We start from the raw sequence: 14,023 nt of genomic DNA, 5'->3' as shown, positions 1-14,023 counted from the left end.
AATGGCTACGAAAACACCAAAAAGGAAAATACCCCTGAGCCAGCGAGAGTGAGGGGCGGAGCATTGTTCATCGGCTGGCACAACAGACAAAGGAATGAAAATGACAATAATTGGCACAGAAACAACAGCTGCTAACCCTAACCCAGGTATCATTGCTCCATGACGTAAGAATACACCAGGGCCAAATGCCTGAAGAGGATGAGACTGGGACCTCGCATCAACCAGTATCTCCTGAGAGATACACTCGACTGTCAAGTCAGTCGAGTGAAGGTCAGTGGCTGTACACAACCTACAGTCCACCAAGCATCAATATCCCAATTGTAGAGGAAGGCAATTCATCCATGACATCTGAGAACCTGGAATCAATCCAGATACAACATGTGACAGAGATGAAGATCCAAGGATGTAGGCCACATGTGAGGTGGCCAAAGTTCGGCAGCAAAAAAGATTTGGAAACAAACAATGCAGATTTGAGCAAGATCTTGGAAGGACTTCAAGGAACAGCAGAGAAGAGCCTGGAGAGGATAAGCAACCTGATTTATGAATACCTGGTAGAAAGGTTTGGAGCAAGAGACTCAAGGAAGAATAGAACGACAACAACATCACCCAAGAAGGCAACAAGAAACAGAGTGCCTAGTCAAGGAGAGAAGGGACCTGAGGAAGCGATGGAGAAAAGGTTCATTAGAAGAGATGGAGGGAATCAGCCTCCTGCAAACAGACCTAAAAGAATGCCTGGAAAGACTACAGAGGGCAGAAAACCTCAGGTTTCAATGTACAAAGGAGAGGGCACGAACATTGTTCTACAAGGATCCGTTCAGATTTGTGAAAGAGCTGTTCACAAAGGAAAAGAGCGGAGTACTCCAAGTGTCAAAAAGGGAACTTGAAGATCATTAGAAAACAATAGACACACATAACCTGATACATGAACAGAGTAACATACCTCCTGACATGCCATCCATTCCTCTGGAACTGCCTATCATTAGCCTTACTGAAGAATTCGAATGCTCCAAGGTAAAGCTGGACATGACCCTGACAGAAACTACAGACACCACAATATGGGCGGCAGCTCCCAGAGTGGCCACAGGCAGAAAGTGGAACCCATCTGAGGCAGTGCAGTAAGTGAAATCTGCTCTCAGGCATGGAGATATTGTGGGCTAAGTGCAGCATGGAAGAGGCAGCTTTGGGCTAGGTACAGATAGACCCACATGGCATAGAGCAAAACCTGCCCAGAAGAGAGAGCTGTTGATAAAAGAGATACAGCAGTGGGAGAGGCAGAACAATGTGCAAAGGTCTCACGGGCAAAATAGGGCCAATGGACATATTGGAAAACTTTGAACACCAGAAGTTTGCCTGGAAGGATCTTTGGGAAATGGCAGGATGCAGACTTAACTTAACATCATCAGAGCCATATGTGATATTCTTCCCAGTCCCAAGAACCTGAACCAGTGGCTTGGGGAAAACCCATCATGTCCTCTTTGCCAAACACCAGCAATCCTACAGCAAATATTCACCAGCTACAAGACCAGCCTCACCCAAGGATGGTACACCTGGAGGCACAACCAGGTCCTTTGGCAACAGGCACTATTTCTGGAAGAAAGGAGGACTACCAACAATGCCCTCTCTCCCCCAACCCCTGGCTTCTCAAACATCATGTCCTTTGTACCAGCAGGAACAATACCAAAGACATTAACTGCAAGACAAGAATCAAGCCTACTGGATACAGCCCGGGATTGGAAGATGAAGGTCGATCTAGACCAGAAGCTCACCTTCCCACCAGAGACCATTACAACCAGTCTCAGGCCAGATCTGATCCTGTGGTCAGCCTCACAGAAGTCTCTGTTCATCACAGAGCTGATGGTGCCATGGGAGGATGCAGTTAGTGTATGGCATATAAACGCAAAAAGCTGAAATACTCAAATCTAGCAACTGAATTGGAACAAAACGGCTGAAGAACACAGGTGCTCCTTGCAAGGTCAGCTGCAGGGTTCTCGTGGCCATGTCAACCACCAGGCTGAAGAAAGGGATGGGAGTCCGAGGACAGGCCCTAGGACAGGCTATCAAGTCACTTGCAGAGGCTGCCAAGTGAGTTAGCAACTCTCTCTATGAAGAATGGGGGGAACTGGTTGAGAATATGTAGGATAGCATTCGCCCTGGGTTGACGGTCAGAACACACGAGACAGGAGACGGTATGGATCTTTTCGTGAGTGGTTACTCCTTAATACACCACAGCAGTACAGTAGACCCGGTTATTGCACGTATCAAAGATAGGCATGTGGTCTGAAACAAATCAGAAATAATATATACATATATCAGGTTATAACTACCAACAATTTAACTTGGTTTTGATGATAATGTATACAGGCTTAACAGTAATGGTAATCTCAGTTTTGACACTGATAAAGTCACTAACAATGTAAACACTAACAGCAATAATAATCAAACTAATATTCTTAGTAATACAAATGCTACCATTAGTAGGCAGAAAAACATTCATATCAATACTAGTACTACCAATATCAAAGATCCGCCAACCGTGTGGCTGAGTCACATTTCAATAGAGCAGTAACAGGTGAGTTTCTTAGGAGAAGCTACTACAATTAGCAACTACGTAATCAGATCCCTAAACAGAAACAGGATTCCACAGCTACGAACACTGACATGCTGCTGGCAAGGTTGTTAAACATAATGTAAGAATATATACATTTAATCAGATATCTTGACATGGCTTATCAATTTCTATTTACCAGTAACAGTATTAGTCAACCAAAGGTACGGCTAGCCAAAATGTGCACACAATAACTGCAGTTTGGATTGTCAACTCCATAGTTGGCCACAAGTCCACCCAGGTTCACAAGGGGGGTGAACCTGGGATGCCAGGTGTCACTGTTGAGCCCTCTGGAAGTGTCATGGGCCTATCAGAGAAACACCAAAGAAGGAGGGTGCCCACCTGATGACCCCAGTGACGCTTCTACCCCTTCTACCCCATTTTGTTTTACCTTTTGCTTGATTTAGTCTGTTGTTATTGTGCCTAACAAAGTCTTGCTCAAAGATAAGTCTCGTTCTGAATGGGAATGAATTAGTGAGCAGACTTTCAGTTTGTGTTTCATTGCTCAAACTAATTATTTTAATTTTTTATAGATATGACAACCTTGCAGGTGATGCACTTATTTTATTTTATTTTTTTAATTCTACAACTATTTTACATAAGTAACCCCTATCTATAAAATCTATTGAAAAGAACAAATACTGAAGTTTTCTTCATCATATTGGTTTCGACTGACTGGCTGTCAACAAACTGTGTTTTAATTACCAAAGGACAACTGATTGCTCCTAACTCCTGTAGAGCATAGTATCCAAATGACATCATTACTGATGATTTGTAAGACTCATCCATCATCCTATTTTATATAAAGCCATCAAACTGACTTCAAAACATTTTCAAAGCTGAGACTGTAGTGTACTATCTGAGGTAAGAATGTATATGATGCTGTCACACTTTAGTAGTGCAATATTATATGATGTTTATCATGCTTTTGAACTGTGAATAATCACTTTTGTAACTCCTTAATTGAGCATATCATATCTCTAATGCAGTTCAAAACTAGATGGTGTTTTAAGCAGTGAAACATTGTTCATTTGAAAGGAGAAAAAAGTACAAGTTTGCTGTAATTCTAAATGATTATTCAACATCATGTGGTAGAGTTTCTTATCTATTCACTCAAGCATTTATTGATCTTATTTTGAACTTGATTGAAAATTGGATATTTTAATAGGCAAATCAGATATTTTGTGTTCACACAATGTACATAAACATTTAATACCCATGCAAGTGTTAAAGTTATGTTTTTGGATGGAAACATTTAAGGATGAAAGCTTTCACTTTAAACAGTCAGGATACATTGATTTGTTGTACATCAACTTCATTCTCTGTGCATAATTGTTAAACAAGGTATTCTGCTACTGTGAGAAAAATATAGATGTATGAATAAGACATTTGCAGTGCTAACCTAAACATAACATTAGAATATCTTGAAATATTCCTCTGTAACAGGGACTTGCAGGATCCTAAAATCAGCCCCATGAATTCCTCGTCTTATGGCTATAATGTGTCGAGTGGTCTTAGTTATCGAGACCCTTCAAGCTCAGCTGTGGTCAAAAATGTGATTGTTCTGGCTCTTGGCCTTACCATCAACTATATCAATGGTACCCTGATTCACACCTTCAGAAAACACCAGGTCAGAATATTTTGTTGTTGTTTTTGGTATTACTATAATTATTGTTGGTGGAAGAAGGAAATGGATGGAATGGAAGACATTATTAGAACCTTTAACTGACTGATTCTTTTCCTCTCTCCTTCAGATCTTTTATGTGAATCCTCGTTACATCTTATTCATCCACCTGGTGCTGAACGATATAATCCAGCTTACCACAACAATCAGCCTGTTTGTCTTCAGTTATATCTTCTACAAAATTAATGCTTCCTTCTGTTGCCTCATTATTACATTTGCTGTTTTCACCACCCTCAACACCCCATTAAATTTAGCTGTTATGGCAGTGGAGTGTTACATTGCTATTTGTTTACCACTGCGACATGCTGAGCTCTGTACAATCAAAAAGACATATATTCTGATTGGTTGGATCTGGGCCATGAGCGCAGTCTCGACACTGCCGGATGTGTTTATTATTCTTGCAACAAAGCCTTTATGGTTATTCTATTCCACAATTTTCTGTGAGAGGGATAACTTGTTCCATCACCCCATAAGTTTGAAAAAGAGGGATGTGTCCTACATAATTTACCTAATTGGTGTTTGGCTCACTCTCTTCTACACTTACTTTAAGATTTTCTTTGCTGCTAAAGCAGCTAAAGAAGCTAAATCATCTGATGGAGATGCAAAGAAGGCCAGGAATACAATCCTGCTGCATGGCTTTCAGCTACTCTTGTGTATGCTAACCTATGTAGCCCATGAGTTAAAAAAAGCTCTGTTGTACTGGTTCCCTAAACATTATGTACATGCACTCTTTGTTTGCTATATCATCATTCAGATGCTCCCCAGGTTTATCAGTCCAATTGTGTACGGGCTCCGAGACAAAACTTTTAGACAGCACTTGAAAAAGTACCTGCTGTGTTCAGTGTGAGCAAGCATTAGACCATGGACTGCAGAGAAGGACCAGATAACATAAACTAGATCTTAAACAAAGCATTTACAGTCATGAATAACACTGAGGAAAAATAGTGTATTTATAATGACTTTTCAGTGCGAAAGTACACTAGAACACTGAGTATACAACATTGTAAAGTTTTTTAGAGTTTCTTAGATTGTGCTCTCCTACTGAGCACTACAATTACAGCAGTATGAAAATTCACTGCATTATCCATGGTCAAATGCTTCCAAATTACTGAAACATTGTTATTTTAACAATTTAAACATGCGCCATGGTATGGCATATGTTAGGTAAAATGATATTTACGGGTTTTACAATAAAGTGAAAGAATAAAAAGTGATAGCAACAGTAAACTTCAGAGAAAAAAGACTGAAGCACACTGATTGATGTGCAGCCTTTAATAGTTAGAACAGACAAACGTTTCAACACTTTTTCAGTGTTCCAGTCTTTTCTCTTTGAAGTTTACTGTCCCTGATCTGAGAGACACCTGATTCAGCTGCACAATGCTGCAAAGAGGATCCATTTTCACTCACAATATTAGAAGATTGCCTTTATTTTTAAAATGATTCCTTTTCTTTTTACATTTTCTATTTACGTTATATCTGGTTGTTTTGCAGTGCATCAGAAATTAAAGACATATCTGTCTTAGTTTTGGCTGAATCACTTACATTCAATCCCACACAGAAAAATCACTAAGTGCTCTGACGTTTTGTTTACCTATTTGCATTATTTAGCACATTTGAAAAAAAGACAGCAAGACCAAGTGGATCATGTGTAAATTGGTGGCACAGGCCTAAAGAAATGTTTGTTAATTTTGACATTTAGTCTAAAACTACATTGATACATTTGACCAAACTCTTGCTTTATTTTTACTTTCTTGAATGTCAGGTAGAAAAGTTGATAGACATAATTGTGTCTTTGCTGAAAAGTTTTACTTTGAAAACTCCACAAAACAGTGTGTATTGCTTTTGCACTGTTATATCAGTGGTGGAAAGTACTTAAGTACATTTACACAAGTACTATACTTAAGTACAGTTCTGAGGTACTTGTACTTCACTTGAGTATTTCCATTTGATGCTACTTTATACTTCCACTCCACTACATTTCAGAGGGAAATATTATACTTTCTACTCCACTACATCACTATTTAGATGAAGATTTGACACAATGGATAATATGACAAGCTTTTAAAATACAACGAATAGTTAATGATGAAACCAGTGGTTTCCAACCTTTTTGGCTTTTGACGTCTTACAAAAAGCAGTGTGTAATCGGGGTCACATTTCACATGTCTATGAGTTGTTAACAGCTCCACCAAATAGTCATTTTTCCCTCTAAACCTCTCCCTTGGTTTCATTTCAATAAATGTTCAAATGATCCAATATTTCAGCAAAAATCAAAGATTAGAGAAAAAGTCCAAAAGCTGAAAACAGATTTGTTTGTCAGAACTTTGTTTTTCTACTTTCCTCTCCCATTAAACATGACCTCTCAGATTTATCTGCTGACCCTTTGGAGGGGTCCGACCCCTAGGCTGGGAACAACTGGACTAAACTAGCTAATTGTATATAAAGTACTTCAAACTAGCTCCACTTCCAGCAGCTACAACAGTAACATGCTGCTCTAACACTGATGCTTCAGTATTAATAATCTAATGATGTCATATATAATAATAGATCAGTCAGAAGGACCAAACCACTACTTTTACTGCAATACTTTAACTACATCAAGCTGATAATACTTATGTACTTTTACTTGAGTAGGATTTTTTATACAGGACTTTTACTTGTGATGGAGTATTTTTACATTGCTGTATTGGTACTTTCATTCAAGTAAAGGATCTGACTACTTCTTCCACCACTGCTGTAGACACATAAACAGTGTGTGTGCACATATGCAAACTTAAATAGAGATGTGTGTACAACACACTAGAATCTGTTTTGATTCAGATTAACATAATCACAGATATTGTACTGTATATAAAGTTCTGCATGTAAGACTTTGGCCATTTGTCTCCACAGCAGACTACATTTAGCGCAGCATGTTTATTTGTACTGTGAGTAGCAACTTTGAAAGAGAACAAATCAAGGACATAAATGAACAGAGGAAAAGAAAATCAGTGCATCATTAGTCTGCGAATACTAGTTATACTATTTTGTTTGTCATTGCTAAAATAATAAATTAAATGTTTCAAAATAGACACCCCTATATATTTTTATTTTATTTTATTGCGTTTCAATGATTATAATGATGTAAACATATATATTATAATGATAATGATTAAATTCCATTTGTACTTTCATTGTACTCTACTTATTACCATGTCAGCACAATAGTCAAACAGGTCAATAGAAGGCGCATAGCGCATGGGAGGAATTTAAAACCCCTTAGAGGCAGAGATATTTTTTTTCCCAGGATGGTGAAGTCATGACCAACCCTACTCTGCCTCTAATTGGTTTGTTTTGGTGTGTTGACCAAACTGAAGATATGCTTAGATATGCTTATGTCCAACTAACTTTTGTTAAACATTTGTCTTGCTTTCAATAAAAAACAACTAATATGCATTTTCCCCATAAAAAGTATTTATTTAATATTCATTCACTTATGGTTATCCATTTTTAATCCTCTCTCCCTCACACATGAACACACACACACATACACACACACACTTATTGCAGCCTTTTTCTCCAGAGTCGACTTTCCTCATACAATGCAGATCACCTCCTTGTGGCATTTAGAGGTTTGTGGTCTTCAATAACCACCAATTTTAAATTTTTGGTGCCCACAATGAAGCTGTTGTTTATAGAAATGCACCAATCGATTGGCCACTGAGCGACAACGGCCGGTTTTCAGCTGATCAGCCATGACCGCCTCCAATCATTCTCATTTATCCAATTTTATGATGGTCAAATTTACACATGTGCCGCACATAGCCACACAATGGTTCCCTTCATACACACAGCAGCACAGGCAGTACAGCCATATACACACAACATGCACGTTGCGCAAACAGCAGCACAGACAGTAACATCACAGTCACACACACACTAATACTAAATGATATGAACTGGTAACGTTACAGCACGTCGGCCATGGCTGGTAGGTGCAGGAAGTTCACCAGCCACTTCACAAATTCACCAGAATTTAGCTAAATTGCTAGTTTCCATCCCTGGACGTAAATACCATAATTTATGAATATGTGACAATGGAGTAGGAGTAACATGAGAGGTACATTTAATATTTACTCACTGCAAGGTTGCATATTATTGTTGTATGTGCATTGTGATCAAAGTGTTGAACTATGTAAAATGTTAGTCACAATAACTAACTGAGAACAAATTGTATTTTTTGGTTGTTGTTCTACTGGTCAATATGTTATTCACATGCAACTGAAGAACATGGACACTTAAGGGCGTTCATAATGCTTATTTCACAGAGCTTCAGCTTTTCAGTGTATTCACATGTGCTGTGGTTACTTTCGTAGTTTCTTAAGATATTGTGATATCTCCTATACTTGAAGATAATGAAACTTACCTGATGCTACAACAAGTATTTTGTTGATTACCTTGGGAAGTCATTTGTCAAGTATTTCCTATGTTAAGGAAGCAGAATAAATCCTGCAGTCGAGCTGAACACAAACTACAGTTTTCTGCCTCTTTGTTTCTATATACAGCTGCAGGGTTTATGAACACACCCCTCCCTGACACCCAACAGGCCAGGGGGGTGCAACAATTTTGGGGGCTCATCCGGGATTAGTGCCTTTTCCTGATGGCAACTAATCATCCAGAAATGAACCTGACATCAAGTTCCTGAACCAATGTGCTACACCACCAACTCCTGAAGAGATGTCTGCTCTACAAGAACTGTGAAGGGGAATCCAGAGACAGCTCCATCAGCTGATCAACTCTGCCAAAACAGATGTGCTCTACAAGCTGGCAGCCTCCATCAAGGAAGCTCTACCAGGGGATGATGCAACAGATGTGGAACTCTTCAACTCCATCATGGACTTTTTAAAAAGTGACGAATTGGCAAGTCAAGAGGACCATATTTAGCTCAACCCACAGCTTGCTGTGTAGGCAGATTGATGAAGGGCTATCTGAAAATTTCACAGAGGCAGAATTAATTCATACTGTTGTTGGGACTTAGTTAGGGACAGGTTTGGTAATTAGCAATAATTAATAATTATCAAAGGTAATTATTATTAAAAAATAATAAAATTATTAATTGTAAATTAATAACAACAGGGCACCACCCTGAGGTGAGGGACCAATAACCAAGCAGTGGAAACAGTCTCAAAAAGGGTGTTCATCCAGTAAATATTAACATCTGGGATATATTAACATTACAGGATGAACAGTGAAGGTTTGAATTCAAGCACTGATCCCATCACCAAGCTGTTATCAAAGTATGTATACAAACAATCTCAGGAGACTTCTCTTTAAATGCACAACAGTTCATATACCGGTTAATGGGGTTAAAATAGAGAATCCCAGCAGGTAGCTCAGAGTTTCAGTATGAGTATTAGCAAAAACTATAGAGAAGGCTGTCACAGGCCAACTCAGTAAGTACTGTGCAACCATTGACCCAACAAGGGGAAATGCAAGCCACGTATAGCTCGAGGGACTGCAAGCTGCAACCACTGTTTCAGGTGTGGCCAAGAAGGGCATCAAGCTGTCTGGTGAATGTCAAAGACTAAATCTGCTGGAGATGTAATGGGGTCACTGTGGAGGGACCACCAGTGACCAAACAGGAACCAGAGTCCTCTATCACAGTAATCAGCCATGACTCCATGACTCCACCTAACAGCCAGCCATTAAAACACAGAGTAAGAAAAGGAAATTGTGTTGCAAAACTGATAGGCAAAAGCTGTATGCTTACTTGTTATCTCAATGGTGTGCAGACTGACTAGATAGTTACTAGATAATGGAGCTCAAGTTACTATACTGGAAAAGTCCTGGCTAGAAAAACACTAACCAGATGCCAAAATACTGTTACTTGAAGGCCTACTGCCAGATGATCCACTCCAAACCACAGCCACTAATAGGACAGATGTACCTTTTGAGGGGTGGGCTGAAATACTAGTGGAAATCAAAAGTGCAAAACACGGTCAAGTAGCCATTAATGTACCCATTCTGGTGAGTCAGTGCTGTGTTAGTGCTCTATGGCTTGGGTTCAATGTGATAGAGGAAATCATCCTGTAATAAGTGATACTGCGGCCCAAGAAAAACCTGTAAATGACAACATTAGAGTAGGAAAGAGAGGTCTCACAGTTCAAAGTAGTCAAATATGTGAAGCGAAGAGTCATGCCAGGTTGTGGCCACAGGTAGGAACAATGCTATGTGAACCCACCTTAGAGACTGTCCTATCAGAGGGGCTACAATTGTTTCCTGCATTAGTTGATGTGCCCCTGGTGCCTCCAAAGCTGTAAAAATCCCAGTCTGCAACTCCACCAAGCATGACATCTTCCTGTCACCAAGAACAGTCTTAGGCTGTATAGACGAAATCATTGACAGCAGACCAGTAAATCTCTGTTCACCTTCCCAGCAGCCAGAAAAGCCAAAAAGTGACACATACCTGTGCACCGCACAGGTTAGCCCAACCAGCAACACCAGCAAGAGAACAAGCAGTTCAGCAGAGACTCACAGAGCATCTTGATCAGCAACAGCAGGGGGCTGTGATGTCACTTAAAGAGAAAGAGTCTTGCACAGTTGGGGATGTCAAGGCCCTGCTGGGGTTTATTGGATACTAAAACAAGTATCAAACAAGACTTCTCTGAGCTTGTTAAGCCACTGTTTGAACTGCTGCAGAGACCCACTGAAACTGATGAAAGCAACACTCAGAACCAGACAAGTAAAAGTAAATGCAAAGCTAGGAAGGGAGACAAAGGACAGCTCCTGTCAAAAACACCCATCACATGGAAAGCACAGCACAGGAATGTTGTAGCCAAGCCAGTGGACATGCTGACTAATCCACCTATCCTAGCTTACCTAAACTTTGACCTCCCATTTATACTGCACACTGATGTGTCCAAAGACAGTTTAGGAGCAGTGCTATACCAGCGTCAGGACAACAAGTTGCAAGTCATTGGGTACGGCTCAAGAACTCTGACATCTGCTGAGAGAAATTATCACCTCCACACTGGTAAAGAGATTACTTGTATTATGCCCCAACATTTATAGTATACACAGATAACAACCCATTGACTTATGTCCTCAGCACTGCCAGACTAAATGCTGCTGGACACAGATGGGCTGGTGAGCTAGCTGACTTTCACTTTTATATTAAGTACAGGCCAGGGAAGATGAACACAGATGCTGATACTCTGCCAAGTTATCCCTGTGTTTATGCTGATGATTGCCTTGTATCAGTTGGTTCTGAAGAGGAGGCAGTATTACTTTTTTAGTGGTGTGTCCAGTTAGATTAATTTAAGTTTAAGATCAAGTTCAAGGACAGACCTCCAACAAGGAGAGGGATCTTATCCACTATCAGCTCCATCTATGAAGCCTTAGGATTCCTGGTGCCTGTTGTGCCATCTGCCAAAGGAATCCTTCAAAATTTGTGCAAAAGAAAGCTGAGTTGGGATGATGCATTGCCAATCACTGCTGCCCAGGAGTGAAAAGTCTTGCTAGAGGAGCTCCATCAGCTTGAGGATTTTAAGGTTGACAGGTGCTTGAAACCTCTGGACTTTGGAGACATTGCTTCTGCCCATCTAAACCACTTTGCGGATGCGAGTGAGGATGAGTATGGAACAGTGACTTACCTGTTACTGCATAACATCTACAGACAGGTGCAATGTGCATTTAAAATGGGAAAGGTACGTGTGGCTCCATTGAAATCCATCACCATCCTTTGCATGGAGCTGACAGCTGCAGTGGTTGCGAAAAGAATGGACAAGGTGTGGAGGAAGGAGTTGTGATTGCCACTGCAGGAGTCCGTTTTTTGGACCGATGGTACCTCTGTATTGAAGTACATCAGGAATGAAACTTCAAGGATCAAAACATTTGTAGCGAATGAGGTGTCAGGGATACTCACATTGTCCAACTCATCTCAATGGAATTATGTAAATACACCAAGTAATCCTGCAGATGGCCTCCTGAGGAGCTAAAGTGGACTCCATCTTGAAAACTGACACTTCCGTGTCAGGACCTAAGTTTCTTGAGCCTGAAATGAAGTAGCCAGTAAACCTTGATGTCTCTGGAAAGTCTCTTCAGAAGATTCTGAGATCAGGACAACTGTGTCTATGAATGTAGTCCAAGCTAATGAAATGACGGACTCAGTTATGCATTTTATCAGTCACTTCTCCTCTTAGATCCGTTTGAAAAGGATGATTGGTTGGCTTCTCAGGTTCAAGAGTTTGCTATTGGATCTTTGTCAAAAGAGGAAGTAATTGAAAGCAATTCTTGTTCAGTCTGGCCTGGATAAAGAGAAGATTGAAGAAAAGCTACAGGAAGAGATGCAGAGTGTCAAAGCTCAGCCTGCAAGACGTTCTCTTTCAGTTGAAGAGTTTGACAAGGCAGAAACTGCTATTGTCTGCTTTTGTCAAAGGAAGAAGTTTCCAGATGAGATAACCAGTTTGCAGAAAGGGGAAAGTGTGAAGAGCACTAGTCACTTCTACAGGCTTGATCCCATACTTGAAGAAGGTGTTCTAAGAGTTGGGGTAGTAGTTAGTAGAGCAGCAGACAAGGCAAGAAATCCTGCTACATTGGCCAAGGATCTTCACATTTCTGACCTTGTTCTTCATCATATACATCAAAGGACAGGACATGGTGGACGTAACCACATGCTTTCAAAGCAACACCAGAGGTATTGGATCCCAGGTGCCAGTGTTGCTGTAAGGAAAACTTTATCAAAGTGTGTTGTCTGCCATAGACTACATGCAGCACCAGGACATCAACATATGGTAGATCTTCCCCAGGACAGAGTTTCTCCTAATGAACCTCCATTCACACAAGTTGGAGTGGATTGCTTTGGACCTTTTGAGGTTAAGCAAGGAAGGGGCACAGTAAACGGGTATGGAGTTGTCTTTACATGCCTGGCAGAACAGCACAAACTTTGTCAGATCTGAACAATAATTGAGGAAATCAAGTGGATTTTCAATCCCCCCTCTGGGTCGGTTGATAAAGTCTGTATGAAAGGTGCTGTACTCCACCCTGAAAACAGAGACTTTTGACGAAGAAGGTCTCCATACAGTCCTTTGTGAGGCTGAGGCTATCATCAACAGCTGCCCCATAACTAAAGCATCACCTGATCCTAACGACTTAAAAGCATTGACCCCTATCTGTCTTCTGCTTCTTAAGTCCAAACCATCTTTACCACCAGGAGATATATGCTCGTCATCGATGGAAACAAATACAGTGTAAGTCCGACTTGTTCTGGAAGCACTGGGTCAAGGAGTATTTGCCTCATCTTCAGGAGCGCACCAGAGAGAGCACTATACAAAACTTTGTTCCTAGAGATGTTGTTATGGTCGTGGATGACTCTGCACCTTGCTACTTGTGGCTCACTGGAAGGGTTGTGCAAGCAGTTCCTGATATAAGAGGACTTGTATGTCAAGACATCAAGACAAGGACAGGCGTATCACCAAGGTGTGCCTTCTTCAAGAAGCAGAGGAGCCATGGAGACCTGCATTGACCTCTTGACTTTTTTGCAGATATGTACATTTTAGTATTTTAGCAGTTGTGTAATTATTTCTTTAGAATAATTAGGGACCAGAATGTAGGAGCCATACATGTAGAGTTTTTGTATATTTATATGCCTGGTTTGTGTGTGCACACTGCATTGGCACTTGGGTGGTGGGTGTGCCACTATGGGTATGTACTCCATGATTACAAGTAATTGCATGCACCTGTTCACCTCACCTGGC

The 14,023-nt window shown here is 40.5% G+C and overlaps 1 protein-coding gene and 1 long non-coding RNA gene across 4 annotated transcripts in view; one reads left to right on the top strand and one right to left on the bottom strand.

Annotated features, from left to right (window-relative positions):
• Positions 1–14,023, bottom strand: part of LOC121892192 — a 92,979-nt gene that overhangs the window by 61,571 nt on the left and 17,385 nt on the right. The gene's annotated exons all lie outside the window — the stretch shown is intronic.
• LOC121892118 (odorant receptor 131-2-like) lies at positions 2,284–6,206 on the top strand. The gene is made up of 2 exons (XM_042404956.1): positions 2,284–4,235; positions 4,360–6,206. Exons 1-2 carry the CDS (start codon positions 4,080–4,082, stop codon positions 5,134–5,136), a joined length of 933 nt encoding a protein of 310 aa, XP_042260890.1. The 5' UTR covers positions 2,284–4,079; the 3' UTR covers positions 5,137–6,206.

This window comes from Thunnus maccoyii, chromosome 3 (assembly GCF_910596095.1).
Source record: "Thunnus maccoyii chromosome 3, fThuMac1.1, whole genome shotgun sequence".
Classification (NCBI taxonomy): domain Eukaryota; kingdom Metazoa; phylum Chordata; class Actinopteri; order Scombriformes; family Scombridae; genus Thunnus; species Thunnus maccoyii.
The sequence above is the reverse complement of the archived record's forward strand: the minus strand, read 5'-3'. Positions and strand labels throughout refer to the sequence as shown.